The sequence below is a fragment of the Chiloscyllium plagiosum genome, unplaced genomic scaffold (assembly GCF_004010195.1).
Source record: "Chiloscyllium plagiosum isolate BGI_BamShark_2017 unplaced genomic scaffold, ASM401019v2 scaf_52, whole genome shotgun sequence".
NCBI classification, from domain to species: domain Eukaryota; kingdom Metazoa; phylum Chordata; class Chondrichthyes; order Orectolobiformes; family Hemiscylliidae; genus Chiloscyllium; species Chiloscyllium plagiosum.
In genome coordinates, this window is record NW_025215381.1 from 1,257,315 (window position 1) to 1,277,539 (window position 20,225).

The window sequence follows — 20,225 nt, forward strand, 5'->3', positions numbered from 1 at the left end:
ATGATACAAATATCTCAGCAAGAGGCCCAGCAATCACTTCTCTAGCTTCCCACAGAGTTCCAGGTACACTTGATCAGGTCCTGGGTATTTATCCCCCTTTTAACTGTTTCAAGACATCCAGCACTTTCTCCTCTGTAATCTGGACATTTTGCAAGATGTTCACCATCTATTTCCCTACAGTCTGTATCTTCCATATCCTCTTCCACAGTAAATATTGATGAAAAATATTCATTTAGTATCTCCCCCATTTTCTGTGGCTCCACACAAAGGTCACCTTGCTGATCTTTTGAGGGGCCCTATTCTATCCCGAGTTACCCTTTTGTCTTTAATATATTTGTAAAAACCCTTTGGATTCTCCTTAATTCTATTTGCCAAAGCTATCTCCTGTCTCCGTTTTGCCCTCCTGATTTCCCTCTTAAATGTACTCCTACTTTCTTTATACTCTACTAAGGATTCACTCGATCTATCCTGTCTATACCTGACATATGCTTCTTCTTTCTGAACCAAACCCTCAATTTCTTCAGTCATCCAGCATTCCCTATACCTACCAGCCTTCCCTTTATCCCTGACAGGGATATACTTTCTCTGGATTCTCGTTATCTCATTTCTGAAGGCTTCCCATTTTCCAGCTGTCCCTTTACCTGCGAACATCTGCCTCCAATCAGATTTAGAAAGTTCTTGCCTAATACCGTCAAAATTGGCTTTTCTCCAATTTAGAACTTTAACTTTTAGATCTGGTCTATCCTTTTCCATCACTATTTTAAAAGGAATAGAATTATGGTCGCTGGCCCCAAAGTGCTCCCCCACTGACACCTCAGTCACCTGCCCTGCCTTATTTACTAAGAGTAGGTCAAATTTTGCACCTTCTGTAGTAGGTACATCCACATACTGAATCAGAAAATTGTCTTGTACACACTTAAGAAATTCCCCTCCATCTAAACCTTAACACCATGGCAGTCCCAGTCGATGTTTGGAAAGTTAAAATCCCCTACCATGACTACCCTATTATTCTTACAGATAACTGAAATCTCCTTACAAGTTTGTTTCTCAATTTCCCTCTGACTATTAGGGGGTCTATAATATAATCCCAATAAGGTGATCATGCCTTTCTTCTCTGTTCCACCCAAATAACTTCCCCGCATGTATGTCTGGGAATATCCTCCCTCAGCACAGCTGTACTGCTATCCCCTATCAAAAATGCCACTCCCCCTCCTCTCTTGCGTCCCTTTCTATCCTTGCTGTAGCATTTGTATCCTGGAATATTAAACTGCCAGTCCTGTCCATCCCTGAGCCATGTTTCTGTAATTGTATGATATCTCCGGGCATGGTTAGGAACATGGGACTGAGTTCATCTGCCTTCCCTGTTAGACCCCTTGCATTGAAATAAATGCAGTTTAATTTATTAGTCCTATCTTGTCCATGCCTGCCCTGACGTTTGTCTGTCTGTCTCCGTCTCAGATCGATCTCTTTCCTCACAATCTCCCTGGGTCCCACCACCCCCCACCTTTTACTAGTTTAAATCCTCCCAAGCAGTTCTAGCAAATTTCCCTGCCAGTATATTAGTCCCCTTCCAATTTAGGTGCAATCCGTCCTTCTTGCACAGGTCACTTCTACCCCAAGAGAGATTCCAATGATCCAAAAATGTGAATCCTTCTCCCATACATCAGCTCCTCAGCCATGCATTCATCCGCTCTGTCCTCCTCTTCCTGCCCTCACTAGCTCGTAGTATTGGGAGTAATCCAGATATTACTACCCTCGAGGGCCTCCTTTTTAAATTTCTGCCTAACTCTCTAATCTCCCTTCAAAATCTCAACCTTTTCCCTTCCAATGTCGTTGGTTCCAATGTGTGTAAATCTATATTTTTAAAGATTTGTCTTCGAACTGTACTTTAATGGCTGTGCCCAGGGTGGAACTATTTCCTATTGCAGAAGGACCTTCATCAATGTTGTTAATTGGTCCAAATAAAATACTGAAAGGAAATATGCCCGCTGATGTTTGGGTTGTATTTAGTATACTAGATGTCTAGTTAAGACTTGACCAGCAACATTGTTCCATTTCTGGCACCACTTCTTGGGGAGGCTGTATTGACCTTGGATGGGGTCCAATGCAAATTCACCATAGCTTTAATTCATGAGGACTGGTTGCACAGTCTAATTGATTCTGCGATGATCTTTTTGAGGCATTTAAGATGATTAAAGAATTTGATGGGGTCAATACAAAGTATTACCTTTTTGAAAGGATGGGTAACAAAGCCAAGGAAACAGCACCCTGAAATTCAAGCCAGGACGCTCAGGGTATTGTAACAAAGTACTTTTTTCACATGAAGTAAAGTGAAAAGTCTGGACATTCTTCCTCTAAAAAGAGAGCTATAAGACTGGGAAGTTGAACAAAATTTTCAAAAGTGAAATTAATTTTCATTAAAAATGAACTGGCATAGTTGGAGTTGAGATACAGATTAACCAGAATGTAGTCAAGATTAGAGTGGTGCTGGGAAAGCACAGCAGGTCAGGTAGCATCTGAGGAGCAGGAAAATTGACATTTCAGGCAGGAACTCATCAGGAATGCTCCTCGGATGCTGCTTAACCAGGAAGTAGTTGAGCAATGGATCAGGTTAGATTGGTCAATTGATTGTCTTCTGCTTGTGCTCCTAACAGGGGCAGTAGTGTGGATTCTGGGTTGGCCTCCTATCCAAAGGCTGGGGAGAACTGAAATGGAAAAGGACTTGCCCCGAGCTTGTGATAGCATGACAGCTCCTTTACATACATTGGAATGAAATGAGATTGAGTATCCTGAGATACTGATGAATTAATAACAATTTTTGGGTGGATGCTAACAATGGTGTTTCTCTTAACAGAACTGCATACACTGTGGCAGAATGAGGAACGGGCTGCAATATCCTCTGGGAAGGTATCTGAAATTTGGCACCGACGACATGACTTCTGGCTGCTGTCTGGGATTGTTGTGTATCCTATCTATTGCTGCTCTAAGTTGTGCACAGCAGTTGAATTTCTGTGTAAGCTCCCTTGGTTGAGTAATTGCTAGTTGCTGTCAAGGACAGTGAGCCCTTCTGAGATTGATCCCAGCTCGGGTCTGAACAGAGGTGGTTGGAGGTGGGGGTGAAGAGATTGGAGAATGAGTGATCACTGTCCTTACTGAGGTCCTCTCGTTTTTGGCTGTCTTTTATATTTGTGTGAGAGGCTACAATTCTTCCCCCCCCCCCCCCCCCCCCATAAAAAGACTTAAAATCATTGAATTCCTGTACTGCAGATAGGGGCCATGCGGCCCATTGAATCTGATCTGGCACTTTGAAGAGCATCCCACCTTATCCTCATAAGCCCACATTTTACCATAAATTACTCATTTGGCCTGGAAATCGTTGCACTGTAGGAGGAAACCCACTAAGACGGTGGGAGATCATGCAGATTTGACAGTCACCTGAAGCTGGAATCAAACCTGCATCTCCAGCATTGTGAGGCAGCATTGCCAGCTACTGTGCTGCTCTTGTTTAACAACTTGTAAGAAGAAATTTGAATTCTCAGTGGCCAACTTGAATAATGCAATTTTAAATATTTGACTGAAACACATTCAAAATAACATTAACTAAACGCTATTTCTTGTACTGTAAACTTCTTCAGGAGAAATTCAGCTAAACAATTCCCTCTGCAGCTATAATTTCTTCCCTTGCTTTAGAAGACACTATATTCTTTTGCAGCAGTCTCAAGTGACTCTTGGCTCTCAAGGCCTTGCTGCTCTTTCTTTTCCAGCCAGATGCTTCTAATCTCTGACCTGGCTTTTACAGTAAGCATCAATTTGGAGCCTCCTTCCTTTCACCAAAGCTGCTTGAACCTTATTTAAATCTTCAAAATAAGCTAGGTCTTTTTAGTATGAGGGTGAGCTTGTACAGTAAACAGTTGAGACAGACTGACTGACTAGCTTGCATTTTCTTGCACTCAGCAAGTTGCCCTATGACAGCTTACCCCCTCAAACTTAGCACCATGGTACCTACAATCAAATGATTTATGTCCAGGATGAAATGCTGGTTGGCTAACTTTTTCAAATCCAATTTCATTCTATCTTGAAACTCCCAAGTATAACAATTTTACAAAACATAACACTCTTAAGATTCGTAAAGACTAAGTTGTAACAGTTCAACCAAATTTGAGTCACAGATGTATAGCATGGCAACAGACACTTCGGTCAAACTTGCCCATGCTGAGCAGATATCCTAACCTGATTTAGTTCCATTTGCCAGCACCCGGCCCATATCCCCCAAACCCTTCCTATTCATATACACATCCAGATGCCTTTTTAAAGTGCCTCCACCACTTTCTCTGGCAGCTCATTCCATACACACACCACCTGCGTGAAAATGTTGTCCCTTAGGTCATTTTAAATCTTGCCTCTCTCACCTTAAATCTGTGCCCTCTCTTGTTCTGGTCTCCATCACCCTAGGGAAAAGACCTTGTCTATTTACCCTATCCATGCCCCATTTGACCTTATAAGCCTCTATAAGGTCATCCCTCAGCCTTTATACTCCAGGGGAAAAAAAGACCCAGCCCCTGCAAAGCTCAAATCCTCCAACCCTAGCAGCATCTTTTCTGAACCCTTTCAAGTTTCACAACATCCTCCCTATAGAAGGGAGACCAAAATTGAGCACTATACTCTTGAAAGTGGCCTAACCAAGTTGTACAGCCACAACACAACCTCTCCAACTCCTATACTCAATACTCTGACTGATTAAAGGAAAGCATACCAAACCTCCTCTTTACTATCCTATTTATCTGCGACTCAACTTTGAAGGAGCTATGAACCTGCACTCCAAGGTCTCTTTGTTCAACAGCATTCCCCAGGATCTTAGCATTAAGTGTATAAATCCTGCCCTAATTTGCCTTTCCAAAATGCAGCACCTCACATTTATCTAAATTAAACTCCACCTGTCATTCCTTGGCCCATTGATCCATCTGATCAAGATCTCTTTGAGGTAGCCCTCTTTGCTGTCCACCAAACCTCCAATTTTGGTGTCATCTGCAAACTTACTAACTATACCTCTTATGCTCACACCCAAATCATTTATGTAAATGACAAAAAGCAGTGGGCGCAGCACCAATCCTTGTGACACACTGCTGGTCACAGGCCTCCGATCTGAAAACAGCCCTCCATTGCATCCTGTCTTCTACTTCGAGCCAGTTCTGTACCCAAATGCACCTTAACTCCGAGCAGGTATGGATATGCACGATGGCAGGACATTCAGAATGATGCCCGGTTTGCCATTATCAACGAACCCTTCAAGTTGGAAGTGAACAAAGGAAACTTCTTGGAGATGAAGAACAAGTTTCTTGCTCGAAGGTTTAAGGTGAGTAACCGAGAAAGTTGGTTATGGGGACTAAAACAATCGTATACATGGAAAGATGGAGTGCGACATGTCCAGCGAGTACAGGAAACAACAACTTGCAATTAATTACAAGACTTGCAAGGGTACTTTAAAGGAGTAATAACCAGAAAGTTAATGTCGAACCTTGTAAAATGGGGCTAATGGTGAAACGTTTGGTTAATTAGATAATGAGCATTTTGAAGGTGGTGTGGAGGGCAGATGTTCATGGAGAGAATGCCAGAGTTTAGAGTTGAGATCGATGAAGGCACAGCCAACAGGCAAAACTAGGAGACGCAAGAGGCCAGAGTCAGCAGCACAGATCAGGAGAGTTCTGCAATCTGAAAGAGGTTGTGCAGATGGGGAGTGTTGGCAGAGGCTGGAGGAGACTTTAAATTAACAGGATGCAGGCATCACCAGATAAGCTAGCATTTGTTCCCCATTCCTTGGGGTAATGAGTTGCAATCTGGAGTGAGGACACCCACACAGACAGTGCTGTTAGGAAGGGGTTACCTAGATTTTTGTCCATGTGACAGTGAAGAAACAGATGATGTATTTAAGTCAGGATAGGAAAATGTATGACATGGAGGGCAAACTGCAGATGGTGAAATTCCATAAATCTGTCTTTTCCTGAAAGATTTCAGGTTTGGAAAGTGTTGTTAATCTTGCAGATGTGTCAGAAGGAGGGAGAGTGTGTTGAAGGCACGTAGTTGGAGAGGTCGATGAAGCAGGCTGATTTATCCAGAATTGCATTGAACTTGCATTGTTGGAGCTGCATTCATCTAATCAAGTGGTGAATATTCCATCACACCTGACTTGCGTCTTGTAGTTGTGGACAGGCATTGGGGAGTTGAGCAGTGAGTTAGTTGTGCAGAAATTCTGGCCTTTGACCAGCTTTTGTAGCTATATTATTAACATAGCTGCTGCAGTTCAGTTTCTGGTCACCAGCATCCCCCAGGATTGTTATGGTAGGGTCAGCAATGCTAATTCTATTGAAGATCTTGGATGATGGTTGGATTCTCTCTTGTTGGAAATGGTCACTGTCTAACACTTTTGTGTGGAGAAAATATTACTTGCCACTTATCAACACAAGCTTGAATGCTGTCCATGTTACAGCGATGGAGAGAGCTACAGTGGCTGGGGTGGATTGTCAGGGCTAGATGGGAGGGTGTAGGGTCTGGAGGAGACTACATTGAGTTCAGCTGAAAATTGCCACTGTGGATTATACTTGCTAACCATTGCCAATTGTCACATGCTATGTGTGCCTGTTTTAATACAATAACCCAGTGAATTGTTAAGTCATCTCTCACATAGATGTAATGTACCTCCTTTCTCTGTTGTGATTAGCTTCTGGAGCAAGCATTGGTGATTGAAGAGCAGCTGCGGAGGGCAGCCTACTTGAACATGACACAAGATGCCACTCACCCAGCCATGGCACTCAATACCCGCTTTGCAGAGGTGGAATGCCTGGCTGAGAGCCACCAGCATCTGTCTAAAGAGTCGCTAGCTGGGAACAAACCTGCCAATGCTGTCCTGCACAAAGGTGAGTCTGCCAACTCCTGTGGCCTTGCCTTTAAACAAAGACCAGCATTTCTGTAACGTTTCACAACCTGGGGATGCCTGAACGCACTTTTTCTGTCCTTTAAGTAGAGGTGGTCGTTGTAGGAAAGGTGACAACTAATTTGGACAGAACAAGATCCCAAAAATAGCATGCAGCAGTGAGCAGTTTGGCCCATTCCTATCAAAGATTGTGACTATCAACCTTTGAAGCTGAGTAATTGGCTGTCTTCATGAGATGTTTTATTGTCACTCTTTCTCCCCCTCCCCTACTCTCTCATTGCCTCCTCCTCCTCCCCCCCGCCCCCGCCATGTCACTCTGCCCCTTCTCCACCCCTTGCCACTTTCTTCTCATCCTAGTTTTGAACCAACTGGAGGAGCTGTTGAGTGACATGAAGGCAGATGTGACCCGACTCCCGTCTACATTGTCACGGGTACCACCAATAGCTGCTCGTCTCCAGATGTCCGAGCGCAGTATTCTCAGCCGACTGGCCAATAAGGGAAGCGAGGCTGCAAATACACCAGTAAGTTGCATCTCTGCCTGCTATTTGCCAATCAAACTGTGCACTATGACACCCTGTCTCTACACTAGGCTCCTTTTTTGCAAGGGTAAAAAGATAGTCAACTCTGTAAGCACGTCCTCTATTCATAGTATAACTGTTAATACTGGGAATATTCAGCTCAGGAAGAGTGGTGAAAGAAATAGGTCAAAGACCCAAGATTCTTTCAATATTACCAATAATTTGTTTAGCTCTGCATCTGAAAGCTGCAGTCTGTCTTCAATTTGTTTGAATTCAGACCTCCGTGAACTTCCCTTTCAGTTTTTAATGAGACAGTTGTTGTTTCTGATTCCTTTTAGTGGTGGCTCAGTGGTTAGCATTGCTGTCTCACGGTGCCTGAGACCCAGGTTCGATTGCAGCCTCTGTTGACTGCCTGTGTTGAGTTTTTATATTCTCCCTGTGTCTGCTTGGGTTTCCTCCCACAATCCAAAGATGTACGGATTAGGGTGAATTGGCCATGCTCTGTTGCTCATAGTGTTCAGGGGTGTGTAGGTTAGTTGGATTAGTTTAGGGGTAAATATCGAGTAATAGGGTGGGAGATGGGTCTGGGTGGGTTACTTTTTGGAGGGTCAGTGTGGACTTCCACACTGTGGGGATTCTATGAAAAGTGATTTCTTACCTTTTTCATCTTCTTGTATTAATTAGTCTTTTTCTCATTGTTTTTAATTCTACAAACTGCAATTAATTTGTCAGAATGGGCACTCTACTGCAGCATCTTAGCTCAACAGCTTACTGGGTGAATGTCAAGGGAAGATTACTTTGTATCTAACTCAATGCTGTACTTGTCCTGAGAGTGTTTGGGGACATGGTCAAGGAAGCTTCGCTTGAGTAGCGGATAGTTTAATCTTTGCATTGGTAGTGTCTTTAATAATTGAAGTTTGTTTGTAAGTTTGATCTTAGTTTCTAATTACTTGTTAATTGGTTTCTGAAAAAACACACTAATTGAGTCAGTCCTCCCAGATGACCTTGTTTGTGTTTGTGAGATTGGTGCTTGTGCAGTTAATGAGCAGGTTGTGTGGAATTCTGCTTGTACCTGTTGGTGCACAATTATAGAATGATGGAAATCTGACCTCTACTCAGGTTGTAACTGGCAGTTATTTAATCTGAAATTTGCTTTTGCTTCCCAGGCTTTCCCACCAGGCCCATATACAACATCTCAAGCATATGGTGGCTCTTTTGGGCCACCTGTTCCTGTCAGCACACCTGGAGGCCCAATGAATTTCAGTCAGGTGCCAGGTGGCTCCTTTGTAACAGGTTAGTGATGTGTATTTTGTGAGCTCTAATTTGATTAACCATATTGTGGATAGGAATGCAATGGGTAAGCAAAGGGGACCTTAACAGGTGGTTGTTCTCATTTCTCTACACCGTTTCCTCGGGGAATAAGCCAAAAATATAGAAAACAAAAAGATCACAACTGGGATGGTTTTGTCTGGATAGAAACCATCTCTAATCTAGTCTGTATTAGCATTAGTTCTTATAAGGCTGGAGGGTTGCCATAATCGTGCAATAAGGGAGGGATAACCACATCTCTGGGTGTAAGTCTAGAATTGCAATCCAGAGAAACTGGGACCACTCACTAGAAAATTGGAAGATACTTGGACTCTTCTTCATCTGACCCAAAGACAGGAATGTCATCACTGCAGTTATGGGTGCGGGGGGGGGGGGGGGGAGTGCTCACTACTGTTGAAGGGCCAGTAATAGCCATGATGAATGAGCCACAACCCTTTTTTTTTTTAAACCCTTAACACAGTACAGAAGGGAAATGAATTAATGTCACCACAGCTAATCTGCTTTTATTATGCTAGTGTGAGGAGTCCATGGTATAAATGTCAACAATGCAGGGAGCCCCATAAACAGCTAACCAGCCTGCCTACAACTGTGCTGATGTACTATCGGTGAACCTGAGGTAACTGATTTTGGGGGACTGAGGATACAGCCCTTTTTTCTTGTGAAATCCCCTCATGTAGAAACCATAAAAATGATTTAGCTCAGAAGGGGGCCATTTGGCCCATCTTGTCCAGAGGCAACATACTTTTCAGAAATCTCTTGAGGTAAATCAGCTCTTGTCAAATGAGGTAATAGCTCTGTAATATTTTAGCTCTGTTCCTTCCCCATAGTGTCAAAAACCCAGTTACAGTTGTTCATCTCTGCTATCTTGGTGAGTTAGCTGGAACGTCACACAGTTCCTGAATGAAAAGATTGAAAAACAGACAAAATGCTGGAGAACCTCAACGGATTTGGCAACATTTGTTGAGTGGGGAACAATGTTTTGAGTTGAAATGTGTCGGAAATTTTTTCATGTTTTATATATGTTTGACAGTGACGTAGGAGGGCTAATGGGAGCAAATGGCATAGAGGCCGATTTAAGAGGTTGTCAATGGTAATGAAAGAAAAAAGCAACTAGGTGTAAAAACTTTCTTATACATGCTCACTCTGGTGTTCTTAATCACCAACCAGCCTCCTGCCCATTCGCCTGTCCCTTGGGTATGGCATTGTCCTTTTGAGCAGTGCAAACAGATCAGTGCTCCTCAGTACTCCAGACCTCAAGGTCCTTGTGGTGTGCATCCCTTTGTGTTTCATCATCTTTCATTCTGCCAGTACAAATCCGTTACAATGAATCAGGCAAATAAAGTAACACTTTTTCTAATGCTGCCCAAAGGCAACATGAATACTAGGAATTTGCTCTCTTGGGAAATGAGGGAATAGCATTTATTTCGATTCTGCATATTGAAGCTAGACCAGCATTTCCTGACCACTAGTTATCACATACAGAGTGTGATCTCACCTGGGGACAGCCAGGGAGATGTGGAAAAGATGTGGAAAATGCCTCCAAAGCTGCTCTGAAAGGAAAGTGAGTATGAGTGGAAAACATGGGTGTTGCCCTTCACGGCTGAATGACAAAGTCCAGCTGCTGTTTGTTGATACACACCACAATGGACATATCATTCACTGAGTGGTGAGGGGAGAGGTGTATTGATGCCAGGTAAACTCTGTCTGCTGTGTTTAAATGTTTTAGAGTTTTGTCTATTCCAACAGCTTGATATTTGAACTAACGAAAGGGTTGTTTTTCCTTTTTTCTCTCTCCTGTCCTGCCCGCCCTGCTTCTGTTCCCTCCTCCCCTCCCTCCTGCCTCTCATGCCCCCTTCTTTCTATTCTGTACAAGATCCTGTACAGCTCCCCCCACCAGTGAGCTTTCAACATCCCGTTTCTGGAGCACTCACAAGCCAGGGCCACCTCATCCTCCCACAGCCTTTTCTGCAGCCTCCCACCCAGAGGCCCATCTCTTTCAGTAACGACAAACTTCCTACTAACACGCTGGGAGCCGCAGGTGCAGCATCAATTATCATCCCACTCTCTATTTATGTCTTATTTCTTGTGAAGGCTGATGCTTTGAAACTGTGTCTGTGTCTCATCACATCTGTTGTGCATGTTCAGAAGCTCTGAAGGGAGGGACTATTACCATCAGGATCTTTTTGACTGGTTGATTATGACATTTCTCTCAACCACTCAAATGGTTAAATGAGTGGGTAATATGGACCAACAAAGTCCTACATTTTGGATTTTTTCGCAGCATGGTTAACTGATTGTTGTCCAGTTGGAGCAATTATAGCTGAAATGGCAGCCATATCTCTGTAATGTAACTCCAAGCACCTGGATTAGGCAAGGTCGCATCCTAATCTCTAGAAAGCATGATTATCCTTTCTGATGCTCCCCCTCAATAGAACAACCTGACAATTCCTTTCCCATGCTCAAGTACCAGGGAGAAGTTGCAAGTGCATTTTTTCAAGGGAGGAGAACTCCAGAGTTCCCACCTAGCCCCTGTGCCAAATATAGAAAACATTCCCTTTATTTCTTCCTATACCTTCAGTTATTCCATTGCATGGTATAACATTAGAGTGAGGTAAGCATAGTCAACTGCGGCAGGCCTCTCTTGGACCCTTATTTGTGTGTTGCCCATAAGTGGAGCCAACCCTGTACTTGAAACCTACATTAGCTATGCTCAAGAGTTCCCTGTATAGATTATCAGTTTCCCTGCTGAGCTGGTTTTTTTTTCAATCTGCTTTCCCCAAAATATTAAATTCTCTCAATCTACAGAATCAGACTATTGTTTGCCTGTGATAGTATCACTAGAGGCTGGCTGCTTGGATTAACTCGTACCTCTTAGCATTTGATGACCTCGTTTCTGACTAGGAGTTGTGTAACTATTTTCTAGTGCAGAGTTTATTAAAATTAGTGCATTAATCAGCTGTCTTGTTCCTGCTGAGCGATTTTTGGATCGAAATTTCTGTCCAATAAGTTATCCAAACCACATTAATTTTCATGACTTCCTTCATGAGTTCTGCTGGTGAGAGTTCTATCCATTTTTCCTGTTTGCACTCTATCATTCGTTCATTCACTTGTTCTTGTCTGTGGGACAGCTTCCGAACGTGCTTCACCATATGCATGTCCCAGATTTAATAGCTCTGGAGTTATCTCCATTCATCAACTTTGCATGCTTTCTGTCATACCTTTCACTGCACTGAAGCAGAATTTTGAACAGTGTCATACCATGTATTAAAATTGTAGTGATTATTGACTCATAAGTTTTAGGTTTGAAATTAAATTGTGCATCATGTGTTTGGGTGACTTATTAAACCAGTGCCTCTATTTAATGAGTTAAGGAACATCATCTACATGATGGTAATTGTGAATATTTGCAGTATTAATTGTTAACTTCTGTACACACAGAAGTAGTTATGATTAGTTTAATAGTCAACATTTCACTCTGGATTGTATGAAGTTTAAATGATGAGTATTGTTGTTAGAAGCAGTTCTTAACTGTTTTATTATGGACATATCTGGATAATTCAGAATCTTGACAGCACTTTGTATTTGTCTGAGAAGTAGTTGCTCTTCAACGATTGAAGTTCAATTGTTACATTTAAGTTGTTTTTCTGCAGTGATATCTTGGCAGGTTATTCCTGGAGTCAAGAATAAATTATCAGGCTTCCCACTCTTCATCGTTCTCTACATCTTCCTGCTGTTATGTCAGGACAGTGCTGTAGGATGCGTAACCTTCTGATGTTGTCTAGATTCTGAAGTAGAGCAACAACTTGTGTTGGTGCCAGTAAAGCTTTCCTATCCATGTAGAAATGGAGGGAAGGTGCTGAGGAGAATGAGGAAACAATTGGTGCTGCCAACCAGTGGTCCATCTCCGGTGGATTAAACTTGACCTTGCTTTTTGGGACATTTTCAAGCATTGGTAATATGGCATTCCAGATTGAAACGTGGATGGCACAGTGGTTAGCACTGCTGCCTCACAGCGCCAGAGACCCGGGTTCAATTCCCGACTCAGGCGACTGTCTGTGTGGAGTTTGCACGTTCTCCCCGTGTCTGCGTGGGTTTCCTCCAGGTGCTCCGGTTTCCTCCCACAGTCCAAAGATGTGCAGGTCAGGTGAATTGGCCATGCTAAATTGCCTGTAGTGTTAGGTAAGGGGTAAATGTAGGGGTATGGGTGGGTTGCGCTTTGGCGGGTCGGTGTGGACTTGTTGGGTCGAAGGGCCTGTTTCCACACTGTAATGTAATGTAATCTAATCTAATCTAATCTAATCTAGCTCACTGCCAATTGAATATCATTCATTGAAACCACCAGTGAGTTCATTAACCTGAGCAAGAATGAATACTGAATAGTCATTGAGTACTGCTTTACCTAACAATTCATTCCCACCAATCCTCACTAGAGGCTGCAAGTGAGCTGAGAATGTGGCGGTATTGTCAGCAGAGCCACTGATACCACAGAAACCATCTTCTCTACTATGAACTCCGATTTTTATTTCTGTTCTCAGTAAATGCTGTTAACAAGTACATGTATACACAAGTAGATATTTCAGCTGGATAAGCAGATCAGGAGCAATGCTATCTTCCAGTGTCATTAGCTTGGTTCTAAAGCATTGGAACAACATGCAGCAACTCTTTCTATTGGAGGGAGGGTCAGTTACCAGGGGACACTTCATTTTGGCCAGATGGTGAGAGGTTTACTGGGCTATTGGGAAAGAGATGAGAGTGTGGGAGCAGGTCTAGTTAAATAGGTTGCTTACAAAAAAAAGCGCAATGGATCGAATTGCCTACAACCTTGCTGTGTTATTCTTTATGGTATCTGTAATGTGCTATCATACCTGTCATAATACTGGCGAGGTGCAGCCTTGGGTGTTCAGTCAGTGCTGTTGGTATCGACAGATGGCTGAATTACAAAAGGATTGTATAGATTATAAAGGTATAAACGTTGATTTCAATAACAGGTGAGCAAATACAATTAGAACTCTAATTGTATGTCATAAAGATCATTAAACCTGTTTCAAGCTTAGTAAATCAAACTCTTTAATGGAGAAAAGAGAATCCCAAGGTGGCTCACAGGGACATTATCAAACAAAAGTTTGAAACAGGAACTTGGGACCTAGAAGAAGGCTCAGGCCCTATTGAGCCTGTTCTGTCATTCAAAAAAATTAATAAGGGTGACGTGGTTATGGTTTCAATCCCATTTGATGGGGTTCCAACTCAACCCAGATTGTTAACTCCTTTGTATGTACATTGAGTATGAGAGTTGGGATGTTCATGTGGCTGTACAGGACATTGGTTAGGCCACTTTTGGAATACGGTGTTCAATTCTGGCCTCTCTCTGCTATAGGACAGATGTTAAACTTGCAAGAGTTCCAAAAATAAATTTACAAGGATGTTGCTGGGATTGGAGTGTTTGAACTAAAGTGAGAGGATGAATGGGCTCAGACTATTTTCCCTGAAATATTGGAGGCTGAAGGATGACTTTTTTTAATAGTGATTTATAAAATCATCAGGGGCATGGATAGGGTGAATAGCCAAGGTATTTTTCCCCAGAGTGGTGAGTTCAAAAATAGAGGACGTAAGTTAAGATGAGAGGGGCAAGATTTAAAAGGGACCTATAAGGGCAAACATTTTCACAGAGGGTGGTGCGTGTATAGAATGAGCTGCCAGAGGAGATGGAGGAGGCTGGTACAATTGCAATATTGAAAAGGCATCTGGATGGGTATATGAGTAGGAAGAGTTTAGAAGGGTATGGGCCAAATGATGGTAAATGGGACCACATCAATTTAGGATATCTGGTTGGCATTGGCAAGTTGGACCAAAGGATCTGTTTCCATGCTGTACAACTCTATGATGCAAATTTATCTAACTGTCTAGAATAAATTCAGTGATCCTGCTTCAATATTTTCTGGGGGAAAGAATACCAGGGACTGACAGTCCTGCACCATATGCCGTGCAATGACTTGTTCAAGGAGGTACCTTCTGAGGAATGTCCAAACATGGAGAGACTTACAGAAAAGGAGAGTTTTAAGGAAGAAATTTAGTTTACAGTCAACGTGGCTGAGAGGTAGAACATTGGAAGGCCGGGATATACAAGAGTTCAGAATTAAAAGTAATTTGGTAGAATAGTACTTGATTATGCTTGAGAAAAAGACCTTTTTATTGAGCTTAGATGGTCATTTGAGGGTAGGGTAATGGAGGAATATTGGAAGAGTAGGACAAGTCTTAAACTTGGAGTCAAGTGAGCTAAAAGGGGTCATGAAATAGCTTTGTGGCATCCTTAAATACAGGTGAGGTGCCAGATGACTGGACGTTTGCTCATGTTGCCCCCTGTACAAGAAGGGTAGTAGGGATATTCCGGGTAACTACAGACCAGTGAGCCTGACATCGGTGGCGGGAAAGTTGCTGGAGAGGATACTGAGGGATAGGATCTCCTTATATTTAGAAAGGATAGGGCTTATCAGTGACAGGCAATATGGTTTTGTGTGGGGGAGATCATACCTTACCAATTTAATAGAGTTCTTTTGAGGAAGTGACCAAGTTGATAGATGAAGGAAGGGCTGTTGATGATATATACACGGACTTTAGTAAGGTGTTTGATCAGGTTCCCCATGGTAGACTAATGGAGAAAGTGAAGTCACATGATGTGCAGGGTGTTCTAGCAGGTGGATAAAGAACTGGTTGAGCAACAGGAGACAGTAGTAGTTGAAGGGAGTTTCTCGAAATGGAGAAAAGTGACCAGTGGTGTTCCACAGGGAACAGTGTTGGGGCCACTGTTGTTTGTAATATACATAAATGATCTGCAAGAGGGCACTGTTGGTTTAATCAGCAAGTTTGCAGATGACATGAAGATTGGTAGAGTAGCAGAAAGCATAAGGAACTGTCAGAGAATACAGGAGTATATAGATAGACTGGAGAGTTGGGCAGGGAAGTGGCAGATGGATTTCAATCCAGACGAATGTGAGGTGATGCATTTAGGCAAGACTAATTCTTGAGTGAATTATACAATGAACGGAAGAGCCTTGGGAAAAGTTGATAGGTAGAGAGATTTAGGAGTGCAGGTCCTTTGTACGCTGAAGGTTGCTACACAGGTGGATAAAGTGGTCAAGAAGGCATATAGTATGCTTGCCTTCATCGGACGGGGTATTGAGTATAAGCTGAAAATGTGTTGCTGGAAAAGCGCTGCAGATCAGACAGCATCCAGAGAACAGGAGAATCGACATTTCGGGCATAAGCCCTTCTTCAGGAATGTCCTATTGAGTATAAGGGTTGGCAAGTCATCTTAAAATTTACAAGACATTGGTTTGACCACATTTAGAATACTGTGTACAGTTCTGGGCGTCACGTTACCAAAAGGATGTGGACACTTTGGAGAGGGTGTAGAGAAGGTTTACGAGGATGTTGCCTGGTATGGAAGGTGCTAGCTATGACAAGATGTTGAGGAGGTTAGGATTGTTTTCATTAGAAGAAAGGAGATTGAGGGGCGACCTGATTGAGGTTGATAAAATCATGAAGGGTATAGACAGGGTACAAAGTTCAAAATCACACAACACCAGGTTATAGTCCAACAGGTTTAATTGGAAGCACACTAGCTTTTGGAGCGTCGCTCCTTCATCAGGTACTATCACCTGATCTGTCATGGTAAATTGGTTCAGACATTAAATTGCATGGGATCCATGATGAGTTGGTAAGTTTGACACAAATTTGGTTTGATCATAGGACACAAAGGGTCTGTGACTAGTGCTGTTCAGCTAGGACCTAATAATATATGCAAATGATATCAATGAAAATTAACAGACAACATGAAAATTGGCAGAGTTGTGGATATTGAGGAAGATTGTCAAAGGATACCGTGAGATATAGATCAGCTGGAAAGTTAGGCCATGAAATAGGTGGAGTTTCTGAGGTTGTGCATTTTGGGTGTTGCAAGAGGAAAGCATACAGTAAATGACAGGACCGTTGGGAGCTTTAATATGCACAGAAATCTTGGGCCCATTGTTTCCTTAAGGTGGTAAAGGTGATGTATAACCTTTGTTGGTCAGAGTACTGAGTTTAAAAGTTGGAAGGTCATGTTGCAGCTGCATTGGACTTTGGGCAACAATTTGAATATTGTGTGCCATTCTGACCAGAAACTGTGTAGGCTTTGGAGAGTGAGCAGAAGAGATTTACCGGATGTTATGTAAATTGGATTGTATTGGCTACAATGAGATATTGGACAAACTTGGATTGTTTTTGCTAAAACATCAGAGGCTGAGGGGTAACCTGATAGAAATGGAGAAGTTATGAGAAGGTTGGATAGTTGGAGTCTCTTTCCCAGTGTGGAAATGTCAAATACTATGGGCTATGTGTTTTGGGTGCAAGGGGGAGTGTTTAAAGGAGATGAGAAAAAATGTTGTTCTTTTTTCAACTCTGAATGGTAGATGCTTAGAACATGCAGCCAGTCGAGGTAGCAGAAATAGATACATTAGCAAAGTTTAAATCTGCACTTAGCCACATGAACAGACAGTGCATATCCCTCCATTCTATGTGCAGCCAGATGGGATTAGTTTAGAATGGCATCTTAGTCAGTGTTGATGGGCATGTTCCTGTGCTATACTGTTCAATATTCTTTGTTTAACAAGGGTCATAAAATCCTGAGCTCTAGGTTGTAACAGGTACAGGATTTTTAAAATAAAGCAGTTGGAAAATATGGCCTAGTTTCCTGTGGTAATGTTAACCTGCTATGTGTATACTTCATTAAGTAGTTTTGAAGTGTATTGGTGGAATAAAACCTGAGAAAACTGTGGATGCTGTAAAATAAAAAATACAAATTGCTGGAAAAGCTCAGTAGGCCTGGCATCATCTGTGGAGAGAAATCAGTTAACGTTTTGGGTCAAGTGACCCTTTGAAATGTAGTATTTTTGAGATTCTGTCCTGATAACCAACAGATGTCAGCAGAAACATGCTCCACCCCTCTACAACCAAGTAACTGTTTGCACACCAGACCCTTAAACTTCAGTTGCCCATGCAATACTGAATAATGACGTAATTTGGAGGGGAGGGAGGTTGGGATTATTGGTAACTGAGGAAGACTGCAACACAATAATGACATGAATAAATTTAGAGAATTTGTGTAAATGGCCAGATTAGTAGGTGATGACTCATTTTACAAAGTATGGTAAGGCCATGTACTCGCTCAAAATGATGTTGAATGGGCCAGAGGAGCAAGATGTGGGGTGCAGCTTCTCATTGTAATGCAACAGAGGAATAGAATTAAAAAGCAAGGAAATTGATATCATTTCCATAGCAGTTCCAGACTGCACTTGAGACAATTTTGAAGTTATAAAGACATTCTAATTTACTTTTTGTATTTTCTACAACGAGGACATGAGAATGGAGGGATTGCAGTAGTCAGGAAAGATTGACTCGGAGAAGCCTCATTCTTCTAGAAAAGAGGGATGACCTAATGGAGACCTCTTTTAAATGATGGGGTGTTTTGATAGTCTGGGGTAGAGAAAATATTTTGACTTTGTGGGGGTGGGTAAGCCAGAACTTGAGACCATCAACATCACAGTCCCTAATAAATCCATTCGGGAATTCTGGAGAGCAGGTGAGGTGAATGTGAAACTAGTTCACTTCACCTGCATGTGAACAGAATTGATGCATTGAAGGGGGGGAAGCTGGTTAAGTATAAGGGAGAGGGGAATAGGAGGATTTACTGATTGGAGAAATGAGTGGGTGGGAAGAGGCTTGTAGAGCAAAAACACCAGATTGGGCTGATTGGCCTGTTTCTGTGCAGTAATTTCATTGCTCATGCAGTTTGATATATGTAACTGTTGCAAAGTTTCAGCTGTTTAAGTGTATCAACTTGTTTAAATTGCTTGTTATGCTAGTGTATTTTCCATTCACCATTATTCATCTGTGTTGACAGGGGCAGGAAATTGGTGCTTTCAGTCAACTTATTTGTCCGTAGTAAGTCTTCCACCTCCTTATTCTCAGTCTGGACCGAGTATCCATCACTGAAAGCTAAGCTGGAGATTCACTAGGTTTTCCCAGTCTGAGCACAGCCTTACCATTGCTTCAGAAGACTCTCTTGATGGTCTTTGATGTGGCCCAGGGTCAATGTGAATCACCCGCTCATCATATCAGTAGGCATTAGGAAGTGGCAGCCTGCCAGCAGTGTCCCAGCTATCGTAACAAGAGGAAGCCATTCAGCCCTGATGCCTTTTCCAACATTTCATTAAATCATGGCAGATCTGTGCCATGGATCCAAGGTGAATAGATGGAGTTGTTGTCTTGATCCCTTTAGCCAACAGAACTGTAACCATCTCACATTTGAAATGTGCATTAGCCCCCAGTATGACCAGGCCACCAACTTTATGATCTGTCTAGAGACCAAAGAAACAAATTCCATGGATTTACGAAGAGAATGAAGGCATAATTTGTGGTTTTGAACAAACAAGACTTTACAAGTTAGAGAAGTATAGAATCTACAATCATTCTCTAACTTATTTTCAATGCCCAGAATTAACATGTGAAAATGGTAATCTCGAATGGGTAATATAGGTGTACAGCATGAAAGCAACCCTTCGATCCAACTCCTTCATGCCAGCCAAGTTATGATCTACCCCTTATCCTTAGTAGTAATTTAACAGGAAAACCCATCTCCTAATTCATATGGCAAAATAGCCCACCTTGCACATCAAATAGTAAATGTAATCAAGACCAATGCCACAACAACATCCCCTGTCCCACTTCCAGACATTAATGGCATCAAATCTCATTAAATTTCAAGGGATTACAATTTTCTCTTTTTTATCTGCCTTGAAACCCCCTTTCAAAAACTACAACTTCTGCTGTGGTCAGCTGCTGTCCTTTCTTGGGTCCATGCATACCTGGACTCTGAAACATGTAATTGAGTACTTATCCAGAGTCACAGTTCCAGCTTTTGCCAGCAGCTGACTTCACCAGGCCAGATCTAACCTTGTGTTTGCACTAGTTCATGCACTATCCTCTTGCTCAGCTCTATCAAACAAACACTGCTTATGGCTTTTCAACCTCCACTCTCCAGCTGTACTGACCCATTCAGGTATCCAATCTCTTGTGTGCTTAGCCCTGACTGCAACACCTAACTGACTAATAACTGCTAGAACTTTGGCCAGAGTTCTAACAGCACAGCATTATCAAGCTGTTCTTGGAACTTGACTCACTAGCCTGTATAGGTCAATTGCCTTCTCTGCAGTATAGCTTAAAAAATCATCACTTCTAAAATTGGATCTATTCAGTCTCTTAGACTTTCTGATCTTTAGTATCTGTATCTCTAATCTTTTGAACTGTTGAGTGTAAATCTTGCAATGGGCCCCTCTTCTGATGCTGGGCAGAATTGAATGTTAATGTTGCTATCTAACAAAATTTAGAAATGGCTGGCTTGCTCTGCATATTAA

At 42.3% G+C, this 20,225-nt stretch overlaps 1 protein-coding gene across 7 annotated transcripts in view; it reads left to right on the forward strand.

The window, feature by feature from the left end:
• chd3 (chromodomain helicase DNA binding protein 3) overlaps positions 1-20,225 on the forward strand; it is a 115,173-nt gene that overhangs the window by 91,869 nt on the left and 3,079 nt on the right. For 4 of the 7 annotated variants that reach the window (XM_043686916.1, XM_043686917.1, XM_043686919.1 and 1 more), the window contains 6 exons: positions 2,855-2,963; positions 5,221-5,353; positions 6,716-6,911; positions 7,286-7,449; positions 8,613-8,739; positions 10,649-10,813. In XM_043686916.1, the coding sequence (XP_043542851.1) occupies positions 2,855-2,963; positions 5,221-5,353; positions 6,716-6,911; positions 7,286-7,449; positions 8,613-8,739; positions 10,649-10,813 (894 nt within the window). Of the gene's footprint in view, positions 1-2,854; positions 2,964-5,220; positions 5,354-6,715; positions 6,912-7,285; positions 7,450-8,612; positions 8,740-10,257; positions 10,337-10,648; positions 10,814-20,225 lie in introns of all 7 variants that reach the window. The other 3 variants (XM_043686918.1, XM_043686921.1, XM_043686922.1) reach the window with 3 other exon arrangements.